At 41.3% G+C, this 19,768-nt stretch overlaps 1 protein-coding gene across 11 annotated transcripts in view; it reads left to right on the forward strand.

Annotated features, from left to right (window-relative positions):
- The window catches only part of RARB (retinoic acid receptor beta), a 311,733-nt gene that overhangs the window by 218,412 nt on the left and 73,553 nt on the right, over window positions 1-19,768 (forward strand). For 7 of the 11 annotated variants that reach the window (XM_036379258.2, XM_054518507.1, XM_036379259.2 and 4 more), the window contains one exon: window positions 463-549. The exons of 2 other annotated variants lie outside the window; for them this stretch is intronic. In XM_036379258.2, coding sequence (XP_036235151.1) covers window positions 463-549 — 87 coding nt within the window. Of the gene's footprint in view, window positions 1-462; window positions 550-2,193; window positions 2,855-19,768 lie in introns of those variants that run through there. 2 more of the 11 variants (XM_036379269.2, XM_036379268.2) reach the window with 2 other exon arrangements.

A 19,768-nucleotide genomic window follows, 5' to 3' on the forward strand; every position in this document is an offset into this window, starting at 1 on the left:
TTCCCTGAAGTATGGCTTTTTCAGTAAGCTTATGCTGTGCATAAATTTTAGATTAGAGAGTGTCAGGGGCTTCTTCAACTGCAGGAGTTCAGGCTGGGGGAGGACACCCCAAAGGGCTGAGAAAGTCCTTAAAAAGTCCTTTAAAAAGACGCTGTTAAACTCCAGCATTTGTAACTCTTCTGCCTGAAGGGAAGAGGGAAAGAGAGGCTGCCTGCTGCAGGGACAACTACAGCTCTCCCGTGGAGGGGAGAAGGAGGCTAAGAAAAGCTTTTGTTTTAATCTCTTCAAAAGGATTCTCTTCCAGATTGCAGCAGGTCTTTTTGCTGGCCGCTGGTTTTCAATGTGGGTATATCAGTTTCAGGGAACAAGTGCGTGTGCTGTGTGGGGGATTTGTTCTGTGGTTTGGGGTTTTTTTGTAAATTCTTGAATCTGTGTGAAAAGTTTTGTTAATACAATCTGCAGGCATTGTCAGAGAGCTTTCGGTTCATCAAAGGACTTTTTGTGGAGAGGGGACACCACATCCATTAAAGTGGCTGCGCAGGTCCCAGGGTGAGTCTCTCTCCAGCGTTTCTTTACGGTCGCCAATGGTGTGCCATGCCTGCTCAGTGTGCCCCTCTCTGCCCAGCTCCTACCTAGGGCTTTGCAAAAAATGAGCAATAATCAAGTGTTCAGTTTTCTAATTTCTGCAACTGAGCTTGCTTTGGAGCAGGGAAGCAAGGCTCCTGTGTGCCTTGCTCCTGGATGATGCTCACTGCTGGGGCTGAGGTGGCTTGGCTTATTCATGTAAAATTAAAGCATGCATGTGGCTATTGAGCTCGTGTCCTTCCCACTGGGGCGGAGGGAGTGTTTCCAGGCTGTTGTTTTTAATTTTTAAATTGTCCATAGGAATAAGAACTGGTGGAAGCCTTCATGGAGTCTTTCTTGGTGAGCAGAATTTTGGAGAAGGTAGTTACCTACCTAAAAGCACCAAGCTCTCTGCTGGCTTCATGCAGGTGGTGGGCCCGCACAGGGCTGGCTGTGGCATCGTGGCCCCAGCCTTGGGAAGCCACTGACACCTAGACCGGCCATGAGGGAGGGCTGTCGGCAGCGTGGTGTAGCACGGACCTTAGTGGGTGGGAGCAGCCCCTTGCTTTCAGAGTGGCTGTGAGGGCCTGGCCGGGGCCGCCTGCCCCAGGGAGGTCTCCCCGCTCAGCACCATGGGCTGGGTCCTGTCCCCCATGGATTAGCTCGTGGCCTTTCGCCCCTCCCGGGGAGCTGGGGCTCATTAGCCCTCTGAAAGCCGATACAGCCCCTCCGGGGCTACACGAGCGGCCCCAGCCCCTCTCTGCTAATCAGAGACAGGCAGGACCCGGCGGCGGCGGGGCTGGGGAGGGAGAAGAGGGGATGCGTGGCTGCTTTCTGCCCTGGGCGCAGCCCTGGGGACAGACCCTCCCGGGCAGTGCCAAATCTGACCCATTGGGGAAGCCAGGGAGCGCTGGGTGACTTAGGAGCCGGGTGAGGGATGGATGGTGCGGAGAGATGGGGCCTGACCGCCCCCCACCTCCCTCCCATGAGGGACGGGCCCCTGCGATTCCCCGCTGGGAATGGTGCTGGCACCGGCCGCAGTCCCTGCGAGTGGTAGTGAGAGGGGTCCCTGCTGGCGTGTGCCGGGCAGCGCCGGGATGAGGCTGCTCCCAAGCCCAGCCCGCCAGCCCAGCAGCTGGGGCGAAGCCCGTGTCCCTGGCTCTGGAACAGCGGCAGCGCCTGCGCCTCGCTCGTGGCCTCTCCGGGGAGGAAAGGAATGTGTGTGTGTGTGAGGGAGGGAGGGGGGCACAGAACTTTCAGCAAATTGAGCTGGAATTTTCAAATTCTCCGTTCCCTGCAACGGCTGAAAACGCCGCTTTTTTACTTCCCACCCCCTTCCCCTCCTCCTCGTTGTTGCGTTAGGCTTTTTTAAAATGTAATTTTATTTTTAAATTACTTTATTATATTGGATTTTTTTGTGAGTTGCGCTCCCCGTCCGCACCCGCCCCGCTCGGCGGCCGCGGGGCGACTCCGGCAGGGCTGGGGCTCGCCTTTGCCTGCCCGCCCGCCTGCCTGGCTTTTTTGCAGGGCTGCTGGGAGTTGTGAAGGCGTGTGAGAATCCTGGGAGCTGGTGATGTCAGACCGCTTGGGTCATTTGAAGGTTAGCAGCCTGGGAAGGGTTCACGGAAAGTTCACTCGCATATATTAGGCAATTCAATCTTTCATTCCCTGTGACACAAGTAGTAGGAAGTGAGCTGTTCAGAGGCAGAAGCATCTATTCACGGCCGAGGGGGATCCCGCGCCTCCACCGGAGCTGTTTTATCCCGGGGAGGTGGGCGATTGGCACGGCGTGGGACGCGGCACACACCCGGCGAGCGCCTCGGGAGCTGGACTGACTCTCAAGAAATTTTGGGGGGAAATTGATGGTAGCTAAAACTTGGAATGCGGCTCGCATCCCCCCATCTTGCTGGATTGGCTGGGCAGCCTGGAAAATGGTAAATGATCATTTGGATCAATTACAGGCTTTTAGCTGTGTTGTCTGTCATAATTCATGATTCTGGTCTGGGAAAAAGACCAACAGCCTACGTGCCAAAAAAGGGGCAGAGTTTGATGGAGTTGGGTGTACTTTTATGTGCCATTTTCCTCCACACCTAGAGGAAAGCACTTTTGCAGGCATTCTGTGCAGGGGGAATCATGTTTGACTGTATGGACGTTCTAGCAGTGAGCCCTGCTCAGATGCTGGATTTCTACACTGCGAGTCCGTCTTCCTGCATGCTCCAGGAGAAGGCTCTCAAAGCATGCTTCAGTGGATTGGCACAAACAGAGTGGCAACACCGGCACAGTGCTCAATGTAGGTCCCAACTGTTATTTTTCCACTTTAAAGCAATTACTATTATTATAATTGTTGTTGTTATTATTTATTTAATTTATTTACTTGCATGTATTTAAAAAAGAAAGACCGGTAATTAAGTGCAGAGGTAATGAGGGGTGGGGTAAGTTTTTGTGCAAAATGTGGTTTGCAAGCTATTTTTTTCTCCTTTTGGCAAGAAAGGAAAGAGGAAAGAAGCACCGGACTTCTTTCTGTTTATCCCTTCTCATATTGATCCTAACAACAGTTGTGGAGCCAAACAGGAACACATAAAATCGTAATGTAATACAGCAAATACTTGCAAAACTCCAACCAGTGAAAGACGAATTTACATAACATCTCTGTGGTAGCTTTTTTCCCCCCCCCTCCTTAATCTAATTTTGTAGCACATTGGCTAATCAGGATGCATGTTATCTTGAAGTGCATTTTAGCAGAGCAGCCAAGCAATTAAAATGTTGATCTCTACAGTTCTTGCAAAGATGTGGAATTGCAGTGGGTAGGTTGCCATTCCAAAAATCAGACAGTAGTTATAAGTTCCCGAAGAAAAGGCAATATTTCTTTGTACTGACCTTGCTGCCACCTTTCTTCTTCACTTTGTTGCTCTAAGAAGTTGCTGTTTTGCTAGAAAACTACTTACTGTGAACACCCTTTGAGTTTAACCATCAATTATTTCTATACCTTGAGATTCAGACAGCGATGCACTGTTAACAGAGGAGTGAGAGTTAGTGGTAGGACGCTTCTGAAAATGTGTTACTATGTTGAAGGGTCTTGATTTGTTGCTGAAATATATAGATGATAAACAATAGCAGTATTTTTACACCCCAGTTTCAAGTTTGAGAAATGATAAAAAGTGCCAGAAAACATCACCTTATACTATGCTTAAAAGTTTGCAGGATGCTTCACTGCTCTGACAGTGATTTAGATAAATGACTTGGCTATCTATCAAAATGTTTTTAGCACACTCTTGAACACTTCAGTACACCATTAACTGTATAATGCTGTTGGAAATTTCTGTTTTGCAGTATGTTAACAAGTTAACTAGGAATTAGAGGAGTTCTTTCTTTGACATTTCAAAAGGGTGGAGTAGGTAATTAAAAAATAAATTTAAGGGTGTTTGGTGAAATAGTGTGTTTCACTCGGCTCAAAAGTTTTCAGACACCATATGACATTTGTGTGGGTTGAGTAATGAAAACAGAATTGTAAAAATCAGTGACTAGCAGCCTACAGCACTGCAAATGTTTTGATGTCTTTACAATTAAAAGGAGACTGCAAAGTTCAGCATGGGATATTTATTTTTTTGCACTGTTTTCAAAATGCTTCAAACAAAATACGGAACAAAGCTTTTACTTCAAAATAGTGTTACGAGCTATGGGAGAGCTTCAGTTAGCAAAAACAAAAATCCAAACCAGATGTTTTACTAAAAATGCTTTTTCCTCCTTTCATGGTTTAAACTTTAGTATAACTTAAGGGTGATATTGCGGAAACTTGGAATTAAATAAACTTTCCTGGAGTAGAAGGCATATATACTGTCATTAGAAGCTTACACTTGCAAAATATTCTTTAAATAACTCCTGGCTTTAAAATGTCCTGCTCTTTCTCTTGTATGTTGTTAATACCTAGAAGCAGGATTCTTAAAAACAAAATATATGGTGTTTGTTCTTGGGCAAGTTAAACACAGGATTACCCTTATCAGAATGGAATGAGTGGTAAATATGTCATTTGCCTAGGGCCTGTGATAAGAGACAAGTGTTGATAACAGGAAAGTTTAGCTAATCAAAGAAACTTATATTAACAAGAGTAAATAAAAATACAGGAAAATGCGTTAGGAATCCAGTCTTGTAACTTCGTAAGCAGTAGGATTAATCTTCACTTCATGGGAATTTAAAATTGGGCCGAAACCTGAATCATAGTACAGTGGCTATAATTTGAACAGAGACAGTTAATGGTATAGAAATGTGGAAAAACAATTTAGTTAGAGTCCAAATTAAGATTTCTGTTTGAAACCTTAGAGCAAATCTTGTTTTCAGTTTTGAAGAAAGTGTAAGCAGTTTATGCATGAGTAAATAAATAAGCGGATTATGAAATACTAAAATTCTCTCAAAGGTTAAGATTTTTATCTTGCATTTCATGAAAAAATGACAGAACTAGAAATTTTGTGGTCCAGAAAGCTTTTAATAGTTTAAAGGTTGCTCCAGTGCTTATAAATGCAAAGATAGCAATGTTCAATTCTAACTCTAGCATTTCCTGATTCTCCATTTTTACGAAGACCTCTGTGATTTGATGTAATGTAATAACAAATTTTTTAATTGTTAGAAGTCTGATAGGAGTTTTTTGGTCTAATTTGTTGTTTAATTTTTGTCTCTGCAAAAAAAAATCCAAGCCAGTACACCTGCAGCCATTGCCTTTAGGCCTTAGAAATATTGCTTTGATAGAGATGTGATTGTAGAGTAAAAGGTAAATGGTTGTTGAGGGAATAGTACATGGATAGTGCAAACTCAGAGTAGGCCAGTAACAATCTCAGACAGTGTCAGGGTTTCAACTGAAATGCTGGCAAAATTGTCCATTGCAGGCTTTAGGGCAGAATGCTGTAGGTCTCCAACTTCAGCACATCTTCCGTACGTTAATCCTGTTACAATTCACTAAGCTAGGGCACTCCTGCAGCATCATGAATTTTCTAGTCCATGAGGGTCTGCAAAGTAAAAATAGAGGATAAGACACAACCCTAACATGACCTTAACTTGTGTGGTATTTTTTTCCTCTCCCCTGTGGGAGGAAAAACCTGCCCTGGGTTTGCAACGCAACTGTTAGCAACTGCGTATTGCACGGTGTGTTACAAGATTACAAAAAAACCCCCTGACTTTGCACTCATATGAGTTTATGCTTTATGTGATTCTAGTTATATTGTTGTAGATTTACAGTGAGATTATTTGTTTGCAAACAAAATTGTGGACTCAGAAATGAGACTAGAACCAACTGCACTTTTAATCGTAATTCGTTCTCACACATTTTGTCGTAAGATAAAAATCAGGTTGGTGTAATTAAATTAGACAAGGATAGTTCTTAAGAGGACAAAAGAGTTAAGATTGTAAGAATGAGTAATTTATAGTTTTTTAAATAAGTTAGAATATTCTGTTCCCTCATAGTGCAGTGGCAGCAAATACTGAGAGAAAACCAATAACTTTTGGTGAAACATGAGCTAACTAAATACTGAGGAGGTGGGAACAGGACAGGTCCTGAGAGAGGAGCTGCAAAGAATGGAGATCTGACCTTGGAAAAGCCTGTTAAAAAAAGTCTTCATTAGTCTTCATTAATTAAACAGGCAAAAAAACAAATGAGCAGGCCCAAAACAAGAGTAAGTTTGTTTGGCGTTATGTAGTGTTTCAGCTTATTATATCAAGTAGATGACTACTGCCTACTGCATTTCCTTAGGGTTAGAAGCATTAAAAATTTGATGAAGTCAAAAGTTATGGACATGGCAGCAGAATCACACTGGGATGTTGAGGCTCACATAGTATGCAGTTCTTATTACAGTTTGGTAGGAAGTGTTTGCCTTGAGAGAGCTAGCGGGTATTAACTTTCAGAAAGTTCATGAAGATGGGACTCCCGAAAGCATGCGTTTTCCTTCAAAATTCTGGATTATTGCAATGTTTGGGTTAGGTTCCCATTCCCTGCAAGCACTGGAAACATCTGTGTTCCACCAAAAAAAAAAAAAAAAAAGCTCACTACTTTATTTTCTTTCATCTTTCTGAATTAAAAAACAAACATTTTGAAGTGAAGGACTTGTAATCTGCATTCCCAAGTATCAAATTGCTGCAGGTGTGTTTGCTAGTGCCCAGAAGGCAAGATCTGTTTGAACCAGGTTATTTTCTTTGAAGTTCATCTATAAACTTTACAGCTAAATGGCTAGGACTGATTTGCTTAGGGATAGAGCCTTTGTTTACATTTTTATATGTCTAGCTTAATGCTCTGAAATATGTGATTAAAAAAATGTTTGTTTCTGATCCACTTCATTTAAAAAAAAATAGTGTGGGGATATTTTTCTTCCAAAATAACTGAAAGGGGAAAACTATTCTCTACGTTGACTGTGATGCAGTTAGTCTGATTTGGCTGCTGGCACAGGAAAACCCTAACGGACACGCACCACTGTCAAAAACTCCTGCAGACAAAAATGATGAGAGGCTTTCGCTGGTGAAGTCAGGGTGGGATAAGCTTGGAGGAAAAGCAATGTATCTTTGGGTGACTCCCTGCTTGCCTAATGAGTCTGTGCAGCAAAGGTGCAACTTGTCAGAACAAAGCCAGGCTTCTGAGGCGATGCCTTGAAGAGGGTTACGGTGAAGTTAAGGAGTTGAAAGAGGGAGATAGTGTTTCAGACAGCGAACTTAGTCATCCTCACATCCAGTTAAATCCCTACTTACTGCTGAGCGGTTTTTGTTAACCATGTGTGCGTCACGCCAGGCCCGCAGCCCGGCCAAGCCGAGGGGCTTTGCTCGGGGGAGAGAGGCGCCCTGCTCGGCGGATTACGGTCCCACCTCCCCGAAACACGCCAAGCAACTGGTTTTGCTCAGGTCTAATTTATATACCGCCCTTTACGCAGCCGATGAAGTGCGGCTGTGTTACACAGCCAGCATTTAGATTTGGGAGCGGGGCTGTGAAAGGGACATTGTGCTCGCAAGGACTGCTGTCTGCCGCGGTCGGCCACGCTGTGCCCCGTCCTATTGAGACCTCAAAAGCAGAGCACAGCTGTGATGAGTTTCCAGATCTGTTTGGCCGTGGGGACTGGCCCTGGTATGCGTGCGAGCCGGGGGGAGCATCCCTCTCCTGCCTGGGGGGCTGGCAGCAGCTTCTGAGCGCTGAATTTATAGGGGTGGGCGGCTGGGGCCAAATTAGTTGTGGTTTCAGAGGGCTTTCCAGAGCTTTGCTAGGCTGTAGCACGCAGCCCCATGAGGAAGGATATCAGTTGATGTATAAAATGGCCAAGGAACTTCGGTAAATAGACTTTACCCTTCAAATCCAGAGGTCCTGGCAGCGGCTGTGCGAGAGGGTGGGGTTGTACTTTTCCCCTTCCTGTACTTGGACACTTTTGATTATCCAGACTTTCTGGGGCTGAGCAGGGCTGCCTAATAACAAAGCCTGCATAATATAATTGCCTAAATAGGCCTATTGTCCTTTTCAAGTCACTGTGCTGTGAAATCTTTCAACTTTTTGCTGAAAATGTTGCATCTAACATTTAGATGGCTTAGTGGCTGCAGCGAGGAGGGGATCCTTTACCCTCATTTCTCATTGCCGAGTGGTTGAGAAGCTGATTATATTCCTGCCCCCTATTGATGTTTACTCCTTTTGGGAGGCAAATATTTTAGCCCCTTCTGGCAGGATAAACTGCCAAAAGTAATAGGCCTGGAAATACAAAGCTATGATTGATTTTGACCTTTGCTTATGTGCATGAAGTCTGTCCCCATGCACTGTGACCCATGCCACTTCTTGCTGAAATCCAAGCCCTTTCAAACCAAACGGAACCACCAAAATACAAGCCTCAAAATGCTCAAAATTATTCTAAAGTAACAGAATAATAATTTTCTCTGTGCTTCAGGAAAAATATAGACAGGAGGGTAACAAAACTGGATTTTCTAGCAGGCAAACGAGGAGTAATGTCTTACCGCTGCCACCTTTTTATGAGAGCCATATTCCAGTTATAAAAGAAACCAACTGATATAATGTGGAAATGATTCTGTGCAGTTTTTTGGTCACAGTAATCTTAGCTGTTCCTCCTAATTGTAATCTGTAAACAACTTGCATCCAAAACCATAGATTTTAAACTGTCTTCTTAAAAATAATCTAAGGTCTGGGATTTAATTAATTTGTCGTTGCATGAGCAAATGTGTTTCAAAAGTTAAGAATGTCAGAAACAGTAGCCTAAAGTTAGCATCCTAAATTCACATTTCATGGCTTCATTTCCAAATATGCTGAGCATCTAGGAGCTCCCACAGCACTTTTAAAAGCAGGCCATATATTTGAATGATCAAATACTATTTAAAACCTTCATTTAATATTAAAAGTGTTTACAGGACTGTTCCACTTCCCCCAAACATGAAAAAATAATTCAGTGACAGTGTTCCCAACATCAACAGTTAAAATAGAGACACTTATATGACAAAGTAGGACTTGCTTATAAAAATATATTACTCTCTTTCCATAAATTTACAAATTAACTGAGTTTTTTCCTTCTATTTTGTCTGACACACACATTTCTCTGATTCTCTGTTTACTTCTCTGCAATAAAGTCTGCTCAGCATATATTAATTGTGGCATAGATTTTAATAGCTAGATTATCTTCTTCATATACTCACTTATTTGCAGCTGCTCAGGATTGCTTTCCCAGTGGCAGCGAATTAATATGACTTTGGTCACTGTGCATTTTGCTTATTTGGGGGGGGAGGGAGGAGGGGAAATCTAGCTTTCTTCAGCTCATTTTAGTAATCTGAATAGGAGTGTAGAACTTGCATCATGTGACAGGTCAGCTCACCAGCATGGGGTCCCTGTGTGAGAACCTCCCTTGTACATGACAATCTGATAAGGATATCATGTGGTTTAGAAACACATTCCCACAATGTTCACTTCTTTGTCCCTTTATTTGGGAGTGGGTAGGAAAAAAGACTTTTAACAAACTAGTGCTAGCCCTTATATAACTGACCCCACTTTCTTTTAGTGTTCTGTTTGAGCCTTGAATCTTCTTTAAATACATTTGTTAAGAGAGATGGAAATATAATCCAGCAAGTCTGTGTTAAAGAATCCTAGACACAAAGTATATAATATACCTTCTGTTCCCCTTGGACAAGGTGATTTTTCTTTCCCTGCTTATACCATATATAAACTGAATATTATAAAACTATGTAAGTTAAATATACACATACGGGCTACACTTGTATAGGTTTATTAGGTTAAAGTTTGAATGAGTATTTATAAATTCTCAGAGTGCTCTGGATCTTCACTGCCAAGGACATGATTTTAGAGTCCATCCATAGTTTGGAAGGATTTCCGTTTTATGCACTTTCAGTGACTTACATTCTACCCTCTAAGTGCATCCCTTAAGAAAAAAAGCAGAGAAATGTCTTTCAACAAAGAGATTTTTTTAGCACAGCTTAATTTCTTTTAATGATTCGGAGGATCTCTTTCCATTGAACCATAATATTTTTCTCTAGGCTCACATTGTATTTTTAGCAAGGATCTTTGAACAATAAAATGACAAATTAAGGATGTCTTTGTCTTTTACAGCCTTATCTAGTGAAGCACTTAAATGCACTCAACCCTCCACCCTCAATTTTAGTAAGAGTTTTAGAGACAGAATGGTTGTATGAGTGAGCCTTTGGTGTATTTGTGTACTGGTACTTTTAGGAAATAGCAGTAAAAGTTCATGTCACTGTGCTGGATGTTCAGCACAATGAACACCCAGCATCTTTTCTTATCAAGAAAAAAGGATCAGTCTTCTTTTAAAGATGCATTGCAGAGGTGTGGAACAATCAAACAGGTTGACCAGTGTTGCACCAACTGGAGACAAAAAGCACAGCTTGATTTAACACAGATTTCCTTCAATGGGTCCTTTGATTATAGAAAGCCATTTGTGCCTGTAAGATAGAAAGAGTGGAAGAAATGGTTCAATTACTGCTTCACAAAACCAAAACACACCCCCCCCCCCCCAAAAAAAAAGACCAACAAAGCAAATCAAAAGAAAACCAACCAAAAAAATACCCCACCCCACCAAATACAGTTAAAGAACACAAAGTCTCTTGAATTCTCTTATTTTATTTATTTTTTAATCTGAATGCTGCTTGAGGTAATTCCTGAAGTGGCCATTAAACCTCTCTGCTGGTCCTCTCTGCCAGGCTGGCTGATGACACAGCAGCACATCATACAGAGGTGTGCATCTCATCTCCTACGAGAGTTCCTTCATCTTCCAGTCCTGTACCAGCATCACTCTGCCAGCTGGTGACTGATACCAAGAGGATTTCTAGGTTCTTTGCATGATAAGTGAATGTAACATCATCTGGGTTGATTCAATTATTTCAGTTGTTCACAAATACCAATTTGGGACAGAGGTGTTCAGGCACAGAACAGCTGTGCCCTGGCTTTTGGGGGTCTCAGAGCCTCCAGCACTTTTGCTCAGGGACTGGCCGTGGGCAGAGCCTGGGGCAGGAAACAGGCTCCTCTGCCACTTTAATTCCTCATCTTCTACTCAAAAACTCACGAGACGACCAAGGTTGCCGGTCTTTCCAAGACTGAACATTCACTCTCTCATGAAGAAAAGGGAGTTGGAAAACTGTGTCACAGTGCCATCTGGCGATACCTGACACCCGGACCTCCCCTTGGGCAAGGGCTGTGGATCTGCAGGCAGATGCTTCCCCCAGGACCTTGGTTTAGGCACAGAAAAACGCCTGTGCCCCCCAAAGCTTGCCTCTCTCTCGGGATTTTGCACTCCTCTCCGGGTTACTCTAATCAAAGGTCCTAACTTCTCATCAAACTTTCCCTCCTTCACAGAGATCCACCCTCACTGATCCACCAGCCTGAGGGTTTTGGCTTAGGACACAAGTGAAAGGATGGCTGAAATGCCACGCGTGGGTGAACTTTCTTATTGTTAAGATCAGGTCCTGAGCTCGGGAGTTCTTTCTTTGGTTTTAAGCCATTGTTCATACTACTGTCTTTCAACTTTTGGTCTGAGGACGTTTTGTCTTTTTCCCCTCATCTTGCAGAGTAATCCTTAGCATTGCTTTGTTGTTAGCATAGTTCTTTTCATTCAGCTGAGGAAGAAATTTCATTAGTTGCTGGGTGAGGGTATATGTCAAATCCTCCTTAGAGGTTAGCTGGAAAGTCTTGGACTTTCTAAAGATCTTATTGATTTCACTCCACACTTTGAACACTAAGGTGTAAAATGCAGAACAAATGGCAAATCACCTATGTCTTTCAGTGTCTTTGATCAGGGAGCTAACAGGGCAAGCTGCTTTTCCCAAGTCTTCATCCCCTAGTGAACCTCTGCCTTCCTCTCTTCGTTTGGAGAGCACATTCCAGCTGTGTTTTTCTAGTTGCACATACAGTCACATGCTATGCAGGTTAGGTATCTTTCTATGCTTTGTGCCTATTGCCACATTCAGTTCTCTGACACCACACCAAGAAGGATCCATTATCTCCCTGAAGTTTTGAAAAGAAACCTTCAGCTGCCTGCAAGAAGTCAGAGCTGACTCATATCCTCCTGTGGTTTTTTTTTTTCCCTCTTCCTTATCCGAATCCTTTCCTTTCCCTGTGTTTTGTTGAGGTCCTGCAAGACTTTTGTGGTTAAAGCAGGAGCTGTGTGTTAGGATGCACTGCGTATCTGGAGGCAGTTTGGGCAAATAGCTGTTCCCTTCTCCCTGAAATGGAGTCCATTAGGAACACTGCAATTTTTCACCTTCACAAAAATGTGAAAGCAGAGCTCAGTTACAGCGTGGTACACTGGCCCTGCCCAGCAGTACTGTGTTTGTTATGCTTTTGCTAACTTGAATTTCTGTGCAAAAGAAGAAAATACTCTGAGAAAAAGAGGTTAGGAAGGAATGACGCAATCAAATGAGATTAAATCAGAGTATTGGTTTCCTTGGAACACATATTTGGCTTTTTATCAACAATCTTTTCCCCATTTTTCAAATAAACACATATTTTCACATGATAACTCTATTTGAAATATTAATCCTTCCAGGGCTGCGTTACCTTTGTTTCTTCTTCAAAGTCCATTACTATGAAAAGGTTGCTGTTCCTTAGGCTGTTTCAGCTTCAAAAGAATTTCAGGGCCTGGTCTATTGGAAAGCTTGGGGGTATAATTAGTGAAAATGGAAATAGATGCAAGAGAAATTTAGTTCCTGATGTTTTAATTTAGTGTGGTACTACCATGTGTTGTTGAAGAGGATTCTTAAAGGCAAACATAATTATTTCATTATGGTCTTCAGTTTGCTTCCATTGGTCTTAATGACAAGAAGCTGTATAAGGAGTCATACATTTTAATTAGACCTTCTTATATTTACATCAGATAAATAACAAATAATTGATGAAAAACAAGTCTTCTGAATGGATGATTTCACGCAGACCTCTAGTTACATTTTAATGATAAAATATTTCTCTTACTGTTTTGTATTTTAATTATGTAGCATTACTACTTTAGCAGAGATCTCAAAATACTGTTATTTCCATCCATTTAATTAGATTCACAATTTATTTCTATAAATTAATAAAAATTCTGAAGAGAGAAGTTGTTTTTCTACATATATACCTGAAAATAAATTTCCATTAATTTCCTAGATATTTTTTTTTGTTATAATCTCTAGTAAAAGCTAGTTGGAAAAGGAGTCAGAGCTTTTCCTTTGTCTTCAATTATCTACAATAATGGATAGGCTATTGTCTATCAATTATCTATAGGAACAAGTCCTGCCATGATTAACAACCCAAAACTCCTATAGAGGTTGAGGAATTTTCTAAGGAAAACTTGGGTGTATCTTTCTCACCAGTTTCATTGAAAGTTTTATTCCTTTGAAAATCCTACCAATACCTTTTTATAATTGTGTGTGTACTTCTGTGTGCATTTAAAATACCTGTTTTTAATTTCCTTTACCCCCTTGACTGGACACTAATACCAAGAGAAATTATTTTAGAGTCTTGCTATTTACAAGAGTCTTTCCTGTTTGCAAGCTCTTCAGCATTTCATTTTAGTAACAAAACATATTTCACATGATTCATTCCTCAGAGTATAACAAACACTAATTGTTGTTATTGATTTTAAATTTCACAACCATTACAAGTAACCCAGATGAGTGGCAGATAAAGAGTAATAATCCATGGAGTTCTGGAAGTGTTTCATGTTTGTCTGTAGTACTTTAAGTGATCAATAGTAACTGCCCCATTGAAACTAACTGCTATATCAAATAACAGTAAATCAAATGAATGTGCTTACAGATTATTTATTGAAAGCTCTAATTGTTCACTGGGGCCCTGCTTATCTCAGGAAACAATAGAAGCCAGTGATCAGGCAAACTGGTTTGCAAATGCCGGGGGTGCCGTGAAACAGCAGGGTCTCCCTGTTTCTGGGTGGTATGAGAGCTTTCCAAAATGTGCCCCTGTCCCACTGGGATTGTCTGGTCCCAGGGTAAGGTTGTCAGAAGTGTGTTTTCTCAGAGAGCATCCCTTGAGCTCACAGGTAACACTTTGTTAAAAATTACTGGTTTTATAGGTTGTCATCTTTGGATGTCAAACTTGTGTCTGGTGGGGAAAGTGTGGGAAAAGAGCTAAGATTTTCCAAAATTTCTGACAAGTCTGTGTAATGAAAAGCACAACAGAATCAGACCTTAGAATGGGAAGTAATGGAAAGCATATTGAACTTACTCTGTGGAAGGCTTGCCTAGTTTATATTACAGTTTGAGGCAACTCTGTGCAGCTGTGCAGTTGTCAGACTTGTGCAAATACTAAGAAATTAAAAGCAGTGATTTCTAACCAGCAACCCTCCACTGCTGATTTTACTAATTCCTTAAAATGGCTGTTCTGCCTTGGCACTGTGACTCAGTGCCACAGGTTGGGGGTTTTCTGGACCTTCAAGTGAAATGAGTAATCTTACAGACAGTTTCACAGCTATCTGTATTTTTTAATAGCCTTTGTGTGTTGACAATAATACTTTGCTGTGTCTTCAGAATCCTTTTGGTATTGGCAGAGGGACTAAAGCAATCCTTCAGAAAGTTTGGGAAGATTGCATTGAATGAACTGTGACAACTGGAAAAGCATTTGTAAATATTAGCCTAATTTATCAGGAAAATAATGGCCCAGATCTCTCAAACATGGCAGGAAAAGGGGCTTTTCCCCCTAAAAAAAAGGTATGTTTTATGAAACATCATTATATGCATAGTGTAGTAGTGAGTGTTCATAATATAGACATTTTAAGATTATTAGAGCACAGTGACCAGAGATTTTCTGGATTTTAATCTCATAGGGGAAAAGTAACTTCACTTTTTCAGAGTATGTTTTGCCTAAAGTTTCTTGGGACATCAGCTATTAGGACTGAGTGTTGGTTTTTCAGGTCTTTGGAAACAGAGTACTTTCTTTTTGTCATAGTCTATATAAAGTAAGGCTGACGTTTTTCCTGTTTGCAAGGCAGGGATATTGCAGTCAGCTTTGAGTTGCTTATCTGGGAATAAAAAGAATCACTGCTGAAGGTAGTATTGAATAAGAAAAGCCAGGTGACTAGGAAATACTGTTAGCACATATGTGTTTTCCTGAAGTACAGTGTGTGCATGTTTTTTCACTTCTGAGTAAGAATAGTAATGACAGACAACATACAGGTAAAATTATGAGCATTCTTCATTCCAATGGTTTAATAGGAAAATCTACTGCAGATAGAGAATAGGAAAACAGAATATTGAGAAATGTGCCCTCCAGTCACAGATCTTGTCTCCAGGCTCTTGTGGATGTCTTCTTTTATCGATCTTAGATCTTCTAGGCAGAATGTGGAAGTGTGCTCTGAGCCACAATCAAGAGAACTGATACCACTTGGCTCTGGGATACCACACTCCTTCCCAGATTTCAGCTTTTGCTCAACCTGCTGTGAGAGGGGCAGAGGGATGTTTTCCATGTTAACTGCACTGATGGAAAATTATAAGTAAAAAAAACCAAAAAAACAATAACAAAAAAAAAACCCCAACAGATCAAAATATTTTATAAACTCAATGTCAAGGTGCTGTGAATTACAAGGAAATGAAATTTGTTAGTGTCTTAATTTTCATGTAACCTTCCCCATTGTGTTACCATTTTTAGCCTGGCAGGTACTAATTCAATTCAAAAATACTGAAATTCCACTCAGGTGAGCATTACAGCTTGGTAAACTCTATATTTCATTTGCTCTCTCAAAAGATAGTGACAAAGTTCTTAAATATTTATAAACTGGAATTACTTACATTAGCATCAGAAATGTTGGGGTGAGCTGCTCTTAGTTCTGCACTGTCCTAGTCTGGCAGGCTGAGGGGACGAAGGAGGACAGAGTATGTCCCTGTTTTGGTCTCAAGATGTTGCAAATGTACATGTGCTGTAAGATGTTAGAAAGGTCAAGTTTTGGTCTGACTGTCCTATTTGCAGATAAGCTCAAGTGATGAAAGCCATATTTTTCCTGTTATTGTGTCATGTCTAAATGGAAATAATGGATTGTTTTAATTATATCCCCACAGAGCAGCGACATGGGTGCAATTAGGCTAGTGTAAGGAGTAATCTTAACACTTGGAAAGTGAGCTACATGGATGTAAAACATACATGTACAAGCAAGGATAGCACAGGGGCTCACTGCAATGAGGCTGGGGTGTGGGAGATGTGTACGGGGATATCTGCCCGGTTTGAGAAGCCGCTTTTGCTCCTCCCAGTCTACACACTGCCCTGTCCTCTTGCAGCAGGCTGATGCTGAACAGCAGCAGGAAACTCATGGCTCCATTTCGTGGCCTGAGCCTTGCCAGCTTCAGCAAATGGCCCTGGATTGCAGGGGCATGGCTGGGAAGCTGGAAGTGTGCTCCTCCCCTCTCCACTCTGCCAGAGTGTTGGCAACGTCTGGGAAAGGGCCAAAGGGTGGCTGCCTGGGGGGTGCTGGTTCAGCAGGTTTCATCTCAGCTTCATTGTGCCATGAAACTTTACTTGATAAGGAATCATACCTCTGGGTGGCATAATGCCAAACAAAGGTCTGCAGCCCGAGAGGGCCCGAGAGCGAGATCCCGAGCAAGGAGATATAAAGGTTCACAGTTATCCACTGCCTTGTAAAAAAGGCGAGTGCTGTGTGATGGGGCTGTCAAAGAAAAATAAGGAATTAGACATCCTTTTCAAAGGAAATCAAAACTTAGAATTAGCAAAGCAATAAAAGCCTTCTAAAGTGAAAGCTGGAAACAATACATTTTTAATAAAATGGGCAGTTACTCTAATTGCTGAACCCCTACTGTTCAATTTCTTTTAGTGCCCTTATTCATTAAATTCAGCATACTTACACTTATTATTTACAGATGTATGCGTTTTAACTTGTTTATAGAAACCATGCCTTGCAGAAAGCTGTGGATGGTATAATACTAATTTGTGTTTATTGCTGCCTATAATATGCAATTTTAAAAACAATTAAAGATAGCGGTGGAGCTCATCATTGGAGCCAACCTCCAACTGCCCATGAAAAGTAAAATATTAGCACCGTGTGCTGCCTTAAAAGGTTATAGGCCGTTTGTAGTGAGTTGATAACCTACCCATTAATGAAGAATTTACCTGTTCTTAAGGATTTTGAGCTCAGCAGTCTAGTTTCTAGATAATGTTCTCATGTATCCCATTTAAACATATGTGATGGAGTTCATAATTGCCCTTGTAAATGGGTATAGAAAGGAGGGTATATAAATCAATTGGTGATATCCAGCAGTGTGGCTGTAATACAAATTAATTGTAATGATAAGCATTTTAACTGCTACTCTACTAACTTGAAGTAGTTTTGATCACTGAATTGGCTCTTGTTGAGTCACTCTATTAATTTTAAGATTTGAAAAGACTTTAAGATCAAAATGTTCTGAACTAATGGTCCTAAAATTTGAGAAATGAAATGATATGTAAAATATTACACAGCAAGTCAGTTTTATGGCATTTCCAAAGAGAACACAATAGTTTTATTTTGTCCATGTGGTACTGAACAACTGTATTATAGTATTACATGATTAAAGATATTAAAACACTCCTTTTCTTGCTGGATTCAAGCCACAGCAAAAAGCCATGATGAATAGTGTTATAAGATATGTTGAACATACAGAAAATAAAAAATTTATTTGGCAGACATAATAATACCAAAAACTAATACCAACTTGGAGAGGAGGGGAGTTCTGAAGAATAAAATCATTCCTTAGAATAATACTCTGAGTTATTCTGTTTCAGTGCTTGAAAAGACTTAAAAATAAAAATCCTCAAAACACTATAAAACATTTAATAACTATAAATGGAGACTTTATGACTTACTAAAATATCTGGATGTAGAGATTATAGCAAGTATTTCATTGCCCTTGCAATTTTCATTTCTTACTGATGATACTGGATCTGGGTTTTCTCCCATTTATGTTTACAAGAGTCTTTTTTTGGAATTAGTGGAGTAGCAACACCGTAAAACATAGCTGAAGAAAAGAATCAGACCCTTTTTATTTTTAAGTGTTTCTTTCCTTACAGTGGGCCTTTTCTTAAAATTTTTGATCCTGTAGGGAAAGCACTGAATTTGTTACATCACGTTTGTATCAATAAGCCACAGAAATAGGCTTATTTTTCATAAAGAAGAAGAGGTCAGAGTTCTCACCTTCTCTACATTTGTGTCTCTTCTTTGCCTATGCCACTTTATTCCACATAAAGATCTGACCCTAGGAATTCACAGGTAAAGCAGCCAGGGTGTGAATTGTAAGAAAATTTCATTTTCAGAGGAAAATCTAACTTCACACAGATGATACACAATTATGTATTTTTTTTAAGGAAGATCCTATTTTTCAGTTTTGCAGTAATGCAGAATTTTCACTTGAGACTGATGTGGTTTTGCATGGTAATGGACAAGCAGAAAATCACCGACCTGAAAAAACCACAGAGCTAGCATCTTTCGGATGTTTTTCTTCAGTTTTCCATACGATTTATTTTTTTCATTTAACATGTTTTCTTTTTCATTTTGAAGGTAGGCTCCTAATACAAAGTGATGAGCTGCTGCCCTGTAAACTCTGCCTGCCAAACCCTGGGGCCATGCTGTCTCTACTCTTACTTTCACCCCAGCTCACTCAGGGTGTCTGCCTGGCCATTTATTTAGCGAAAGACGCTCCTGTTCTCGGTTACTAGCACGTCATTAAGTCTCGCTGTCTTGAGAGTAACACAGGTATAACCAGATGCAGTTCTTGGCCCTGATATAATTAATCCTGACAAGCTTTCTGCTTTCCACGTTTGCTCAGGTGTAAATACATCTCTCTGGATATATGGACACATAAACCCAAATGTAGAACTGCTTTGCTGACATAACTGTTAAAAAAAAAAAAATCAGCCTGAAAAGCAGTATAATTTTCTTTGAAAAGGTGATGTTAGTTATACATACTACCTCAGGGTTTAGTGGAGCTGGTGCTTGAGAACCAGAAATTGCAAACCTATGGAGCAGCTGCAGCCTCCTCGTTGTCCTTTACTGCTAACTGTAGTAAATATGTGTGTAGAGAATGTACTTGCCAAAAGTTGTGGCTCTGCTGGGAGAAGTACCAAAAGTGGTTGCAGTGACAGCTCTCCCTGTGTACCTGTGGAACACAGCAAAAAGATGCAGCAGTTTCAGATAAAGGTTTTTTAGGATGTTTTCTTTCAGAAATACATGACTGTGTGTTGGTGATTTTCGGGTCATGCATAGTTAATTTATACGACTAACCTGATAGATCCTGACTTAACATCTTGGTGGTATGTGAGGCTTGGACAGTACAGTCAAGAGCAGAGGATTTTTTGGCAGTGCACAGTTGTTGCCTTCAGGAGAGGATTCAGGATTTCTCTCAGGCAAGTCAGTTCCCTGCTAGGGCACTCCTGTATAACTGTATATATGATGGTAGTCTTATAGAAAGCTGATTCCCAGCTGGCTGCAGAGATCAAAAATGAAGGCAAGGTTTCATCATCTCTCCTGAGTTCCCTACTGGCAGCAGCAGTGGCTCTTGGAGGCAGGAGGCACCCAGCCCTGTCCTGTCTCACAGTGGGCAGGTGAGTGGGGTGCACATGCAGCCTCGGGGGTGCTTTAGAGCCCCTGCAATAGAGGGGCCAAGCACAGACTTAACAGAGTTCCCTGCTTTGTCATGTATCCCGTATGAAACCTAGGGCAAGACATGTAAGGCTGTATTTTGTGGACACTGC

This window comes from Molothrus ater, chromosome 1, assembly GCF_012460135.2.
Source record: "Molothrus ater isolate BHLD 08-10-18 breed brown headed cowbird chromosome 1, BPBGC_Mater_1.1, whole genome shotgun sequence".
Taxonomy (NCBI): domain Eukaryota; kingdom Metazoa; phylum Chordata; class Aves; order Passeriformes; family Icteridae; genus Molothrus; species Molothrus ater.